We start from the raw sequence: 14,816 nt of genomic DNA, 5'->3' as shown, positions 1-14,816 counted from the left end.
ATTGTGATTTTGACTTCATGCATTGCCATTTCGGAATGCGCTCAACAGCTCCGTTCCTCCAAAATCCACTCGCGCTGTCAGATCTGGAGCCTTCTGACTGTTTTAGCCAAAGCCATAAACGGCGAACAAGACTGAAAGATGCAGCTCAAATAAAACATTTTGTGATTATATGTTGTGTCAGAGTTATATAAATACTCCTAATAAGCCTCGTGTTTGAAAGTGATGGCAGGTTGACTTTATGATAAGTTATTTTTTTATTTTGCGTCGTAATGATTTCCATGGCCACGCGACGGTTATCCAGAACATTCTTAACTCTTATTCAAACCATGTACTTCCATTCACTTTGCCTTGGACGTTGATTTAAAGAGAGACTGGCGGCGAGGTCCCCCTTTTTGGACTAATGTCCCGTTTATGCGGCCCCTTTTCTGACTAATATCCCATCCCACCGCTGTTTCATTGTCAAGATTAATAGCGTCTCTGGCTTGTAGTTGGCAGAGAAAATCATAAGATCATGCGTTTTTGATTGTGCTGATAAAAGTTCGCTGTGCCTCCAGTGAGAGACGGCGTTCTGGAAAAAGTCTGAAGAAGCTTTAGGGACGGGCCAGATAAAATAACAGTAGGAATGGGTGATTTTTGATGGTTTGTCATCTCATGAGTTTGATGCTGAAAGTTCGGGTCAGTTTGGGAGAAAATCACAGGGTACGCACTGAAGTGATTAATGAATGTTTTGGGTCGACCCTGGTTTATGTTGCATGTGAGCTTGCATGTAATGTCCTGACGTTACATGCATTAGGAGTTTTAAGCAGATGAGTGATGGAACATGTGTGTCACTGTGTTTTTAACTCACAGGCTGAGAGGTCATGAGCTATTGTGAAGGCGCTGCGTCCGGCAGCAGCGTTGTCTCCATTCGCAATTTCTTCTTCTTATCGAATTATTGAAATATTAAAAATTTGGCCTTTAGTCATAATGGTTCATATGTTGATGGTTTATAACATGGAAATGGTTAGCGATATTAATATAGTTACTATTGAGCACTGATGGGAAGTCATATATGGACTTTCATTTGGGTCCATGACCTTTGACCTTGAAGGGTCAAACTCAAAGTCATCAATGTCTAGATTTCAACAATATTCTTCTCTAAAACGACTGGTCGGATTCATTTAGAATTTTACATGTAGCTTCCTTGGGACAATGTCTACAAAGTTTGTCCACGGTTTTGAGAAATTTCGATTTTTGGAATTTTTGACAAATTTTTGAAACATTAAAATTTTGTCTTTATTCATAATGGTCCATTCATAATGGTCCATGTTTTGATGGTTTGTAACATGGAAATGGTTGCAGATATCAATGTAGTTACTATTGAGTACTGATAGGAAGGCATGTATGGACTTTCATTTGGGGCGAATGACCTTTGACCTTAAGTGATCCTGAAGAGTCAAACTCAAGGTCGCCAATGTCTACCTTTCAAACTTATGGATGTGAAACTGAATTGAAATTTTTGAAATATTGAAAATTTGCTCTTAGTTATAATTGTTCATATTTTGATGGCTTTTAACACTGAAATGGTCAGAGATATCCATATAGTTACTGTCGAGCATTTTGGTTCATGACCTTTGACCTTGAGTGATCTTGAAGCGTCAAACTCAAGGTCACCAATGCCTAGATTTCAACAATTTTCTCCAAAATTACTGGTTGGATTAATTTCAAATTTTGTATGTATCTTCTTTGGGACAATGTCTACAAAGTTTGTTCTCAGTTTTGAGAAATTTAGATTTTTTTAGTTTTTGACAAATTTTTAAAACACTGTATTATAAATTTGCCTTTACTTCTAATGGTCCATATTTTGATGGTTTATAACATGTAAACAGTTACAGATATCAGTGTAGTTCCTACTGATCACTGATAGAAGTCATATATGGACTTTGGAATTAATTAGTTGAGTTCTCCTCCAGTGAAAGTCCCGCCCACTTCTATTGGGAGATTGATCTGCATCCAGACCACAGGACTGGAACATAGAACAGAACCTGACAACCTCACAAATTTAACTGGTATTGATTCTTGATAGAACATGACACTGACATACAGGGACATTGATCCTAGTTTTTTGTTGTTGTTGTTTTCAGTGGAGCAGGTTCCTGTGGAGCCTTATACCATTCCTCTTTCACAAGCTGAAGTCCTACAGGAAGGAAGTGACGTCACTTTGGTTGCCTGGGGCACACAGGTAGGTGAGCTGTGCATCATTGACAGACTCTTGTTTCCATGGCGTGAAGAACAAAGGATCCATATCTCATCTCCTCAGAACACTGTTAGAAGCCACAGAGTCGAGCAGTGGATTATCAGGCTTGTGACACAGTCTGTCACAAACCCCTCTGACCCAGCAGGGTTTCCCAGCCAGCAGCCTGTCACTGTGTTTTGCCAGACATCTCCAAAACATGGAGACGGCTCTTGGCGGCCTGCATGTTAACAGTGCACGTCTGCTGCACACTTCCCATTGTTGCTGTTCTTTTCATTCGACTTTATTTTCTGCAGCTCGGTATCAAGATGCCTGTAACTCACCAGGAGTCATCCCTGACTCTAATTGTACCGAGCCACTTAAACGGGCTTATCCAGGCCGCAATGTACCTGCAGCAGCGGGGGGGGGGAGGGGCTTGGAGGGCATTGAAGGAAAGCATCTCATCAAAGCCGGTATTAATGCTGAAGGGCTGAGGAGAAAGACTGAGCATCACCCAAAGTAGTGGAAACTAAAGCTGTTCTTTCTGAATCCTTATTATTGTTTGAAAGCTCATCACGTCCGTCAGGCCTGAAAAAAAAAAAAAAAGAAGTTGCACAATCTGGGGTTAAAGGAGTAGTGCACGAATCTAAGCAGGAAACATTTCTGGTGGTCCAAACAGATGTTTTTGTCCCTACTCTTTACTGTTCCTCTCTGATGAAACACAAATTCTTAGAAACATGCACTTCATCTGCTGGAAGAATTTTGATAGCAGCATCATTCCATTATGAGCGATTACAATTATTTAGTTTGTTCGACCGATGCCAGAGCCTGTATCTTCCAAAATGTTTTGACTGCTGACAGCTTGTTCAGTTGTTTATTCAGATTTATCAGCAGTTCTTACATGGAAGCGGCCAACAATGGCTGCCAGTAACATGGACTCGCTGAACCCAAGTACTTTAGTAGTGAACTGATGATTAAATGAGGCTGACCTGTGCATCATGCGTTTCATTCTCAGAGTTTATGGGACATTGAGCTATGACAGGCTCTTATTTCTGGAGTAGAAGGACATTAAATACAAATGTCATTAAAGTTGGTTTTAATAATTTGTAATGGGTTCTGGTGAGTGTTTGTAATGTATTTTATGATGCAACAGTTATCAAACATAAAGCGAAATGCAACAATCTGAGTGGCCACTTTATTAGGTACACCTCTTCAACTACTCATTAATGCAAATGGTAGGCAGTACACGGCAGCCACTCAGTATCAAAATGGTGAAGAAAGGGGACTTTGAACAGGGCATGGTTGGTCTGAGTATTTCCACAACTAGTGATCTACTGGGGATTTTCATAAACGACTAAACTCCAGGGTTTACGAAGAATGGACAGAAAAAGAGAACATATCCAGTGAGCATATTTACAATGGATTCTGGTGAAGCACAGTTTACTGACAACACAGCCAGACCAGTAAAATACTATCATAATAAACTATAAATGATGACAACTCCAAATTTTCAGGTTTTTTAGAGTAAAAAAGTAAAAATACTTGAAAAATGTTAACATGTACACAATATCCTTTCACCCAAAAATGTGAATAACCTGAAAAATATGAGCAACTTGAAATGTCTTAAGAGAAGTAAGTGTAACTGTACCAATATTCTGTCTGTTATTAAATGTTTTGTGTGTTTGTAGATCCACTGTGACCTGTAAGTTGTAATGCACATATAACTGATGAACTGAGGCAGAATATTATTAAAATATCACTTTTTTTTTCTTAAGAAATATCAGGTTGTTCATGGGTGTTTATGTTATTCACATTTCCTAAAAGACAGTTTGGAGATGTAAACATTTTCACAATGTAATTTTACTTTTTTCACTGTAAAACTTCAGGTCATATTGGGCTGTATGTGAACCTGAACTGAGATGAGTTTGAAACCCCTGTATTAGTCTGTTGACCCTTACACTGACTTCACTGTAATTGAAAGGCTTTCAAAATAACCACATCTGCACCTCTGGGATGTAACGGAACAGCAAACTGGCATAATCAGGGTGCCCTCGGGGTCTTAAAAAGTCTTAAAAGTCTTGAATTTACAAATCTGCATTTAGTACCTTAAAAAAAGTCTTGAAGTGTATTAAATTTCATATGGTAGGTCTTAAGTTCTGTTGCCATAAACTTGTTGGCTGTGTTGTGTTTAAATGTGTCTGTTAAATGTCCAAACTGTAAAGAAACTAACATTAGTCAACTCAGTTCCACCCGTTCCAACCTGATAATATACTGAAATTAAGAACCAGTTGTTGCTAACTTTGCAGCCCCTGATGAGAAGTTACCTGGAACGGTGGGAATCAAGACATTGGAATAAAAAAATACATTTTCCTAAACTCTAGGAGTCACGAATTTTGCCAGTTTGGCCGTGAAATAGGCATTAAGTTATGTTCTAAGTCATCTTAAAAAGGCCTTAAAAAGTCTTGAATTTAACTTGTAGAAACCTGTAGGAACCCTGATCATGGATGTCGACAAATCTACAGCAACCATGTGACGCTATCACGTCAATACGAACCAAAACCTCTGAGTCTTTTATGGCTCATTTCATAACGCAATTTAACAGCTTCACTTAGTAATGTATATCCGAGATTTTACATCGGTAATGAAACCCTAGCTATGATTGACAATACAATCTAGTGATGGCCCGATCTGGACTTTTTTGCGTCCGATCCAGTCCGATTCTTTTTAGGATTAGTTTTGCCGATACCGATCTAATACCGATCCGATACCAACTTTTTACAATAAAATTTTGATTTAAATTTGGAGGCATTATTTATAGGTTATTATATTATTATTTTACTTGAGATCACAGTTGGGCTGAATGTGGAACCTGAACTAAAACAACTATGACACCTCTGACTCTTAATAACTTTAGTATAATTTTTGCACTTTCCAAATTCATACTGTGGGACAAATTAGAACCTTTGGTGGGACGGTTTTGGCCCGCGGGCCGTATATTTGCCACTGCTGTAGCTCGTCTGTGGACAGGTCCGTCCAGGTGTTATATGGGGGTGTGTTCTGCTCTGTATGTTAGTGATGTACGGATCAGCGGGTCACTCATGGGTCGGGTTGGGGCGGATCAAAAGAATGTCAGTTTATTTGCAGGGTGGGTTGGGTCGGGTCAAATAATTCCACAAAAGCCCCGTGGGTTGAAAAAAACCTGAATCGCGCATCATGTTAAAGTGAAAGTGAAACCTATAGACATTTCACTAATTCCTCTAAGCCTCCCACTGTTGTGCAGCTAATTTTCCTTTCCCCTACCTTCGGAAATTTTAATTTGAGGGAGCAGGACCTGTGTTTACCCCCACCCCAGAACCAAGTCCAGATCGGCCCGATCTCGTGATTAAATTCAATCCAATCCAATTCACTAATAAATGCCAGATCAGATTGGGACATTCCTAATACAAACATTCCTCCTTTCTTTCAGATCCACGTGATGAGGGAGGTGGCGAACATGGCTCAGGAGAAACTCGGAGTATCCTGTGAGGTCATCGATCTACAGACCATCCTGCCCTGGGACACTGAAACTGTCTGCAAGGTGAGAACAGACACACACAGTATCATTAACATTGTCGTCTGATCGAAAACACAGTTAATGCATAAATGCTGTGGTCATTCGTGCATTCCTAAGTGACTACACTATAGATTATTTGGCATAAATACCTCTGCGATCGAGTAGCTGCTGGTCAGTGCAACTGTCTGGATCCTTTCATTGTGTTTCCATGTGTTTATTGTGGTGCAGAGGCAGTGTTCTCTGTAGAGTGTGGTTGACTTTGGTGCTTGATAAACAAGATTCCTTCCACATCTGGTAACACTGGACTACTAGTTTATGTTGCCTCAGTCTTACTCAGGCAATGGCACTGACCAAAACAAAATATTGTATTTGGGAAGGCTTTGAAAATGAGTTTGCTTTCCAGTAGGAATTCCATCTTTATTTATTTTGTAATTGGGGGGGGGGGGGGACTGCAAGACAGTTCAGGAATAGGCACAGAAGGAATGTTTCCTGGTCGGCAGAGGCGTCACATCTGCATCACATTGGCACCGAGTGTCGGTAGACTAAACCACCAGGACACCAGCTGGACAAAGTCTGATGGTTTCTAAAGCTCTTTGGAAATGAAAACCAAGGTGTGTGTTAAAGACGAACCACAAGTAGCTTCGCAGCAGGAGACGGACCGCACGTTTGCATCTTCCCTCATGGAACATTATGTCTTTTAATGGCCCTTGAATATGTCACATGCTGTCATTTTATGTCAACACAGTGGCTTTTTGCAGCTGAATCAACAGATCCATTTTAATTTTACACATTTATTGGCCAATTTTCTTGCTCCTCTGTTACAGCATGGGTTTGTCACAGAGCAGAATGGTGTCCTGCTGCCAAACAAATTTTATAACCCGCAGTGAGGCACAGGATGAAATTGTGGTGGAAGGATAGTAATTTAATAGGGAGTCTATTGGGACCGATGGCAGGGACTGTAGTGTAGAACTGCTGCTCTCCTGCCTCCATCAGCATCACTCATTTATTCATATAGTTGTGATAGTGTTTAATAGGAGTATAACAGTGCGCTCGTTTGTACCGAACCGTTTCGGAGGTGTACCGAACGAAAACATGTAGCCTAAAAGAGCACTTCTATTGTTATTTGAGTGAAAATTGAAAGATTTTGAAATTACGGTGAATTCAAGAGAAATAAAAAGCCTGTAAAAAGTTTTATGTAAGAAAAAAAAAAAAAAGAAGTTTTCTATATTTTTAAAACATTACTAGTAACATTTATTTTTGTATATAAAGTTAACATTGTGAGCAAAAAGTTGCCAAAACGGCCAATATATCCAATGTGATACAAAAGATATAAACTTATCATAAACAAAATTATATGGAAAACTTTTAGTTTGGATTATGTTAAAGGGACTAATAAACATTTCAGTTCCAAAAGTAGTTTTTTGTGGCTGGTTTTAATGGGTCAGGTTTTACAGAGTTGACTCCAACTGTTCATGTCAGTGGTCCGTCCTCCAGAGTCGGGGTCTACTCCAGGTTTCTACATGTTAAAGGTAGTTTTTCCTTCCACTGTCACCAAGTGTTTGCTCCTGGAGGATTCTGTTCGTGTCTGTAAAATGGTTTTAGAGTCTGGTTTAGACCAGCTCTATATGTAAAGTGTCATGAGATAACTTTTGTTATGATGTGACGCTGTATAAATAAAATGTCATTGATTACTTGATTGGGAACTGGCGTTGAAGGACCTGAAAGTCGAAGCGAGCAGTTGTTTGCTTGACTTCTCAAATAAATGTGGTGCTTTTTTCCGTTGAAAACGGCCACATTAAAATAAGTGCCATGAAATTGAACAGAGTTTTATGTGCTGCTTATGGGCCCGATGCCAGGCCTGCCACCTCAGGCTTGTCAACATCATCTCTCCTTGTCATTTCCTCCGACCAAACGCCCCTCTGAACGTCTGTCGACTCCAAACCCATAATCCAATTTCCCCACAACTCTCAACACAGACGCACACACAAACACAGATCCAGTTCATTCTGTCGCAGCCGTTAAATCACTGTTGCATTATACCGATACATCGGTATCCTCAGTGTGTTTTATTATCCTCTTCTCTCCATTGAGACCTTTCTGGCTGGCGTGTTCTGCCGGCTGAGCTCAGAGATAGCCTTTAATCAAGCTATTATCATCTCTGAGTGAAGGAACGGGATTATTCACAGGCTAAATTATGATCATTATCACCCAGACTAATGCATAGGCATACACATTAAGGGATTTTACGTTATCTTTTAATTAATCAGAAGTGCACAGGCAAATTTCCAGATGTGCATTAGTCATAATGAAAACAAATTGCAATGCTTTTAAGCTTGTGTAAGACTTTAACTTGGTTGTAAAACACGTGAATGTAGAAGGGTGAGAACCTCAGCCCTGGTGCCCTCGATAACCTGCACAGTGATGTCCTAACACCGACACAACTGAGGCTGATTCTCCCCATGAGTTAAAACTCATCACATAAGAACATCATCAGAGTAAATGTCCATTAGAGCTGCAACAACTAGTCGATAAATAGTCAACGGCAGAATTAGTCAATGACTAATTCATTAGTCGACAGGTCATTAGTGATGTCGTACACTTTGGTTTAAGGAAAAAAGTTTATTTTATCGTTTGGAACTCTTAGTTTTTTATCAAACTTTCTTAGTCACTGGATTTGTTTTGCACAAAATAAACTTTAGTTTAAGAGAAAAACGTATTTTGTTGTTGCTGCAATAGTTGTTGATTATTGAACTGGATAGATGTTTAACAAACTTTATAATGCATTTTAATTGTGTGCCAAAATTTCTTGTTAACCCATAAAGACTCAGTGCTAATTTTGTGTCAGTTCCCAAACAAATTTTCCTCTATTTAACCTTTCTTAAGTAATTTATCACATTTATTATGATACTGTCCTCTGTATTTTGCATTTTTCACTGCAAATCATGTATTTTTATATACTTAATTTCCTATATTTAAAGCTTAGAGCAAATTAGGTTATTATAAGTTGTTATATCAGAACGAAGAAAACTGAAGAAAAAGTGACTTTTTCAGCTGAATGTGAAACCCAGTGTGTCCATCCACTGGCATTGATCCAACTCCATGGGTTTTACTGGTGAATCAATGTTGTAGAAGATGATCATGTTTCCACGGTAACTACGGAGCCTCTGAACATCCAAATGGGTCATATCTTATGACCATGAAAAGATGAATAATTGTATTTTACACCAATTCTTTACATGTATTGGTAGGATTAGTGGCTCAACAGGTATTAAACAGCTTAGATCAGTAGATGGTTTTGGTCGCTGGCGGTTTTTCAGTTCTTTGTGGGTTAAAGGAAAGAAAATGTATTTTATCACTGCTATGAAGGTAAAAAAAACAGCGATTGTATTTATTGTTTAGTTTTTTTTTCAGTTCATAATCTGACTGGTCGACTATTAGTTACAGCTCTAATGTCCATATGCTGCATACGTTTGTGAAGCCATGCATTGTCTGTAAATTCCACCAAGTTCAAGGTATCTTTATTATTCCAGAGGATGTGGTTTACAGCCAGCTATAAATAAATAATAAATGGTAAATAAAATCAGACATGCAACAATCACCAATACAATTCCAAATTACACCGTATTTGTCCTCCTATCATCAGGAATACTGATTTTCTAAACCTGTTCCTTCTGAGTCATGGTAAACTGTATATATGTCCTGATGGAAACAGCAAAAATGCAATACCTAAACATGAGGAATTAATTTTTTTCACCTAGTATCTTGACTCTCATTGTAAAACAACAGTGAGATGCTCAGTCAGTTTCATCCTTGTGCTGTGGTTTGTGTCAGGTGTCTGGGTATGGTTTGTGTGGTCTACATCGGTCCAGTATTTTATGGCTAAAACGTGTTCTGACCCGGTAAATAAGCGGTTAAGACGTCATACAGCAGAAGGCATTATCTGGTGGCGAATGGATCTTCGGGACCAGCTCTGTTCGTAGATGGGCTGCAGCGGCTTCAACTTTTTAATTCAAAAGATTGTGCACCTGGTGTCCGTCTTTTCCGGCGTGCACACGTCTTTGTAAAGCCGGCCTTTTGTGCTGCTTATTAACTCTTGCTCAGATGCGATGAGTGTACAGACGGTAAGACACACATCTGTCTGCTGGCAGCCAATTAAAATTTTTCATGTCCTGTGAGTCATATTTACCTTGTGAATCCTTCAGTATCGTGTCCGTCTACATGTGCATGTGTTGAATGACAAGCTGATTTACATTTCCCTTTGTATGGTTTGGAGCATACACATAAAATATTCATTAATTGATTCACTCTTTCGACCTTTATTTTGACTCAGAATTTACTGAATACCTCATTTTCATTCGAGCTGAATAGATAATATGAACACTAGTGATGAAAATTGTGACGTAAATTCAGCAAAATGACATTTTAAGAATCACCATAGCAGTTAAAATATGACACAAGCGCATACACTAAAACAAAGATGGCTTGAGGTAAAATATTATAGAATTCATATTTTAACCCATAAAGACCCAGTCAATGAAATTAATTTTTCTCTCTATTTAACCTTTCTTAAGTGATTTGTCACCATTTATTATAATATTATCCTCTGTATTTTGTGTTTTTAAGGGAAAATTTGGTATTTTCTTATATTTAAATGACTTATCATGTAGATGTTCATACAAGCTCAGATTAAAGTTAAGGTTTATTATCTCAGAAACAGACAAAACTGAAGTAAAAGGGACGTTTTTCATTAAAATGTATCATTAACTGAACATAAACCAAGTGTCTCCATCCACTGTCATTTTTCAAACTCCATGGGTTTTACTGGTGAATCAATGTTGTAGAAGATGAGGGATGACTTCATGCAGATAGTCCAATAGGACCTGCACAGAGGCTTTATTATTTACTTTATAAAAATGGAACCCAGGGGCAGTATATACAAAGAAATCAGGATCCAGAATAGAACCCTGAGGCACCCCAAAGCCTTCAGATTCAACTGTTATTTTGTCAGAACAGAGAAAACTGGAGAAAAAGTGACTTTTACCACACAATCTCTCATTAATTGAACATAAACCCAGTGTGTCCATCCACTGTCATTGATCCAACTCCATAGGTTTTACTGGTGAATCAATGCTGTAGAAGATGACAGTGTTTCCATGGTAACTACGGAGCCTCTGAATGTCCAAATGGGTCATATCTGATGACCATGAAAAGATGAATAACTGTTTTACACCAATTATTTACATGAATTGATAGAATTAGTGGGTCAGCCAGTATTAAACAGTTTACGTCAGATGCTTATGGTCGGTGGTGGTTGTTTGGGTCTTTACGGGTTAAATGCCGTAAGGGTAAAACCAAACTGAGTTTCATATTAGTCTGAGACACCGGTTCAAAGTAACTAAGACTTTATTCAGTCTTTGCAAAAGCATCAAGCATCTTAAACAAAATTATAATTAGAGTATGATGAGGAGGACCCACATTAAAAAAGCAGGGAAGTAAAAAAAAAAAACTAAAAAAAAGATTCAGACATTGTTCTGTTTCCACATAAATCCAATCCGGCATCCGCAGGCTTTACTTGGGTTTAAATATATGCAACTCTATTGTTTGTAAAGAGAATTATGGGTGTAAAAAATGAGTGTATTTTATTTAGTCCCACTGTCCAGAGCTGTCCTCTGGATGTAGTAGTCGATCTTTAAGGGATAAACAAAATAGCCGGTTTACATCTGCCAGACCCATTCAGACGGTACATTGTGGAAAGTCTCCTTGTTGTGCTTGGTCTAAGTGTGTGTGGGGATTTAGCTGTGCAAAGATGCTAATGTTAGAAGTGCACGATACGTAAGAGCTGTTTAATGCCCCAGTGAGAGGGTTTCTTCAGTCCCTGTAGTGGACCACATTCAGTTCAATGTCATCTCAACTGGGCTGGTCCAGTAAAACCAGTAAAATAATAGCATAATAGCTGATAAATAATGACAAATCCAATTTTTTCTCTTAGTGCAAAAAAAGACATGAAATTATGAAAATATCTACATTTGCAAACTATTCAAACAAAAAAAAGATGCAAATTACCTGAAAAAAAACTGGTTTCTTAAAAAAAAAAAGTGCAATTTTAACGATATTATCCCTCAACTTATCAATTATACCTGTGCAATAATCAGTAATTTCCCCCTGGGATTAATAAAGTTTTCAGATTCATTACAGATCAGATCTACAAATGCACAAAACATTTAGTAACAGAATATTATTTGTTTAAAAAATTGCACTTAATTATCTTTAGACATTTCAAGTTCATATTTCTTCATGTTATTCACATTTTACTGTTCAAGGATAGTTTATGTAGATATTTTCATAATTTAATGGGGGTTTTTTTGCAGTAAAATAAAGACAAAAACTTTGGACTTGTCAGTATGTATAGGCGTAATGTAATATTTTTTTCAGATTAAACCAAGAAGAAAATTTGGAGTCATTATTTATCTATACCAAAATACTGGAAGGGTCTCAGAGCGTGTGTGTGTCGGCACAATTCTAACAAATGAAGACGTTTTTAACTGCCCAATTTGGTACCTACAGTTGAGGAATAGTCCCATCTCCACATTGAATATCTCAGCAAGTTGATAGGATTAATATTTTGGGAGATATTTTTCATTTTGGAATACAATAGTCTTACAGTCGTGTTGCTCGGTTGACCGGAAGTGCAGTACCACGCTGCATGATAGGAAATGAAGTTAAAATAGGAATGCCACATTTACTCCCACAGTCTCGACATACCTGTTTTAACATTGGCCGCTAACACCCCCCCCAACAACAATCACAGACCACTACCCCACCCCCGACCATCATGGACTGCATCTATAACCTGTTGTTCCCCTCAGATCACATACTGGTAGGTTAGAATGTTCTTATTTTACTTGAGATCATACTGGTCTGTATGTGGACTTTGAACTAACACCAGTTCAACACCCTTGACTCTTAATATCTTCAGTGTAATTTTTTCATTTTGCAAATTGATCCCGCGGGCCTTATTGGAACCTTTGGCAGTCTGGTTTTGGCCCTCGACCTGCATGTTTGACACCCCAGCTGTAGCTGAAGGGCTTCTCTTCTTGTTGAAGTTGTCGCTCATCCAACACATTCATCCCTCTGCTCTTACACGAATCCACATGTGTTTGACTTGGCTTTTTATTGACCAGTCGGTAGAATAAAAAAAAAAAAAAAAAAACTCACCCATTATTAAATTAGTCCATCGTTAATGATTCAGCCCAGTTCTCAGGTTTTCCAGTCTGCAGATCCGGCCAGAAAGAATTAGAGCGGGCAGCCAGGGCTTGTCCAAAACATGGTCATGATTAGACACGGCAACTGCACACATCACATCCACTGAGCAGGTCCAGCTCATGCACACTGAGGACCTCCTGGACCTCCACTATGGACTCCTGTTTTCATTACACCTCATAGATCTGCTTAACCTGGTTCCTCCACCTGTACTGAACAATGACTTTTCATCATCAGTGTCGCCTACAGATCTGTCCATATGTTCAGACTACAAATTAGATTTTTTTTTTTCTATTTCAGATCTTTAGAGATGGACAATCCATACTTTATTTATTTAAGTGATCAGATTGGATTTGTTCAAACTTCACTGATATATCTCGGTGGGATGCTTCTTTAACCTTCTGGTATCCGGGTGAGCGTATTATGGACACTTTGCACTTATATCATCATAGCATTAATCTCGTTGTATAATTGCTTACGTCATAGATTTTTTCGGATCATAACCAGTTGTCGCTTTTTCATTGGACACATGCGCAAAACTTTACCAATATTTACTAAATGTCAAAAAAACACAAGTGCATAATGTTGGTTTCTCCATTAAATTACAAATGCGATGATTTGTTTATTTATTATTAAACGTAATGTAAACGATGTGAAATTACAATATTAACATCCTTAGACCAAGTGAGTACAAAATGCGCATTGACGTTTTAGGATTTACTATTCGATTTAGCCCAAAAAATAATAATGCATATTAACCAATGTTGGTGTTGATCATTGACATATACCAAGCTGCAAAATGAAATAAAATAAAATAAAATAAAATAAAATAAAATAGGCAATCCCATATTTTATTTAGTATATTGGACTGTTTTTTGTTTTGTTTTGTTTTGTTTTTTTCTGCATCATAGCATATAGTTTGTTTACATTACAAACATGGCCTTTAAAGGGTTAAAAATATGACAAAATATTGAGTCTTTAGCATTTTTGTTTACGACTCAAGTTAACGAAATACAGAAATATGTGAAGTTGAAAACAAACTGTATGAAAACATTGTGACATTACTACGGTGTTGCACAGATTGCGTGTTTTCGTTGATCAGGAATGACCTTTGTGGGCGGGACTCCGAACAGTTCATACATGATGGTGATGTGGCTTCATTCCTTTTGTTTCCCCCTTTGCATAAACCTCTCGTCAAACTGCCAACAGACGGGTTTTTTTCAGCCTCTGTCCCGTTTTTCTCCACGTTGACGTCCATATTGCTACATGGATTCCGTTCAGGCTGTCCATTACTCTGGATTCGGTGTCGTCAGCGCATGTCCCATTACCACTGATGCAAAACAAATGCAAAGCGTCCGGATGCATCAGTAGAAATCTGATTGGAGTCGCATTTCAAACCACCTCCAAGTACGATTTTAATCCGATTTGCTAAAATGAGATTTCAGACATTCTCTTCTTGCTCTCCAGTCAGCGTGGATGCAAAGTGGAAATGCCAAAAAATCAAGTTTGGTCTGGCAGTCCGAGCCAGGCCTTGGGATAGCCCCGCAGGAGGACTCACATCCCATTAGGCATGCTCTGTTGTCCCAGAGGCTTACAGAGGAGTTGGAGCGCCTTTCCCATTACCACCAGATCTGTGTTTTTACATGGTGCCAAAACCCTGGTATAAACTCTGCCTGGGCCTTTTTCTACATCGACTTTAAGGCAGAGTTGAGAGGTTTTCATTCCTTCCATCTTGTTCTGATGGATAAAAGAATCAACTTTGCACCAGTTTCACTTTTACTGAAAGGTAAG

The 14,816-nt window shown here is 38.5% G+C and overlaps 1 protein-coding gene across 1 annotated transcript in view; it reads left to right on the top strand.

Annotated features, from left to right (window-relative positions):
• bckdhb (branched chain keto acid dehydrogenase E1 subunit beta) overlaps positions 1-14,816 on the top strand; it is a 108,209-nt gene that overhangs the window by 25,323 nt on the left and 68,070 nt on the right. The window contains exons 7-8 of the mRNA XM_030157118.1: positions 2,124-2,221; positions 5,679-5,789. Coding sequence (XP_030012978.1) covers positions 2,124-2,221; positions 5,679-5,789 — 209 coding nt within the window. The remainder of the gene's footprint in view (positions 1-2,123; positions 2,222-5,678; positions 5,790-14,816) is intronic.

The sequence above is a fragment of the Sphaeramia orbicularis genome, chromosome 16 (genome assembly GCF_902148855.1).
Source record: "Sphaeramia orbicularis chromosome 16, fSphaOr1.1, whole genome shotgun sequence".
In the NCBI taxonomy this organism is placed as follows: Eukaryota; Metazoa; Chordata; class Actinopteri; order Kurtiformes; family Apogonidae; genus Sphaeramia; species Sphaeramia orbicularis.
The sequence above is the reverse complement of the archived record's forward strand: the minus strand, read 5'-3'. Positions and strand labels throughout refer to the sequence as shown.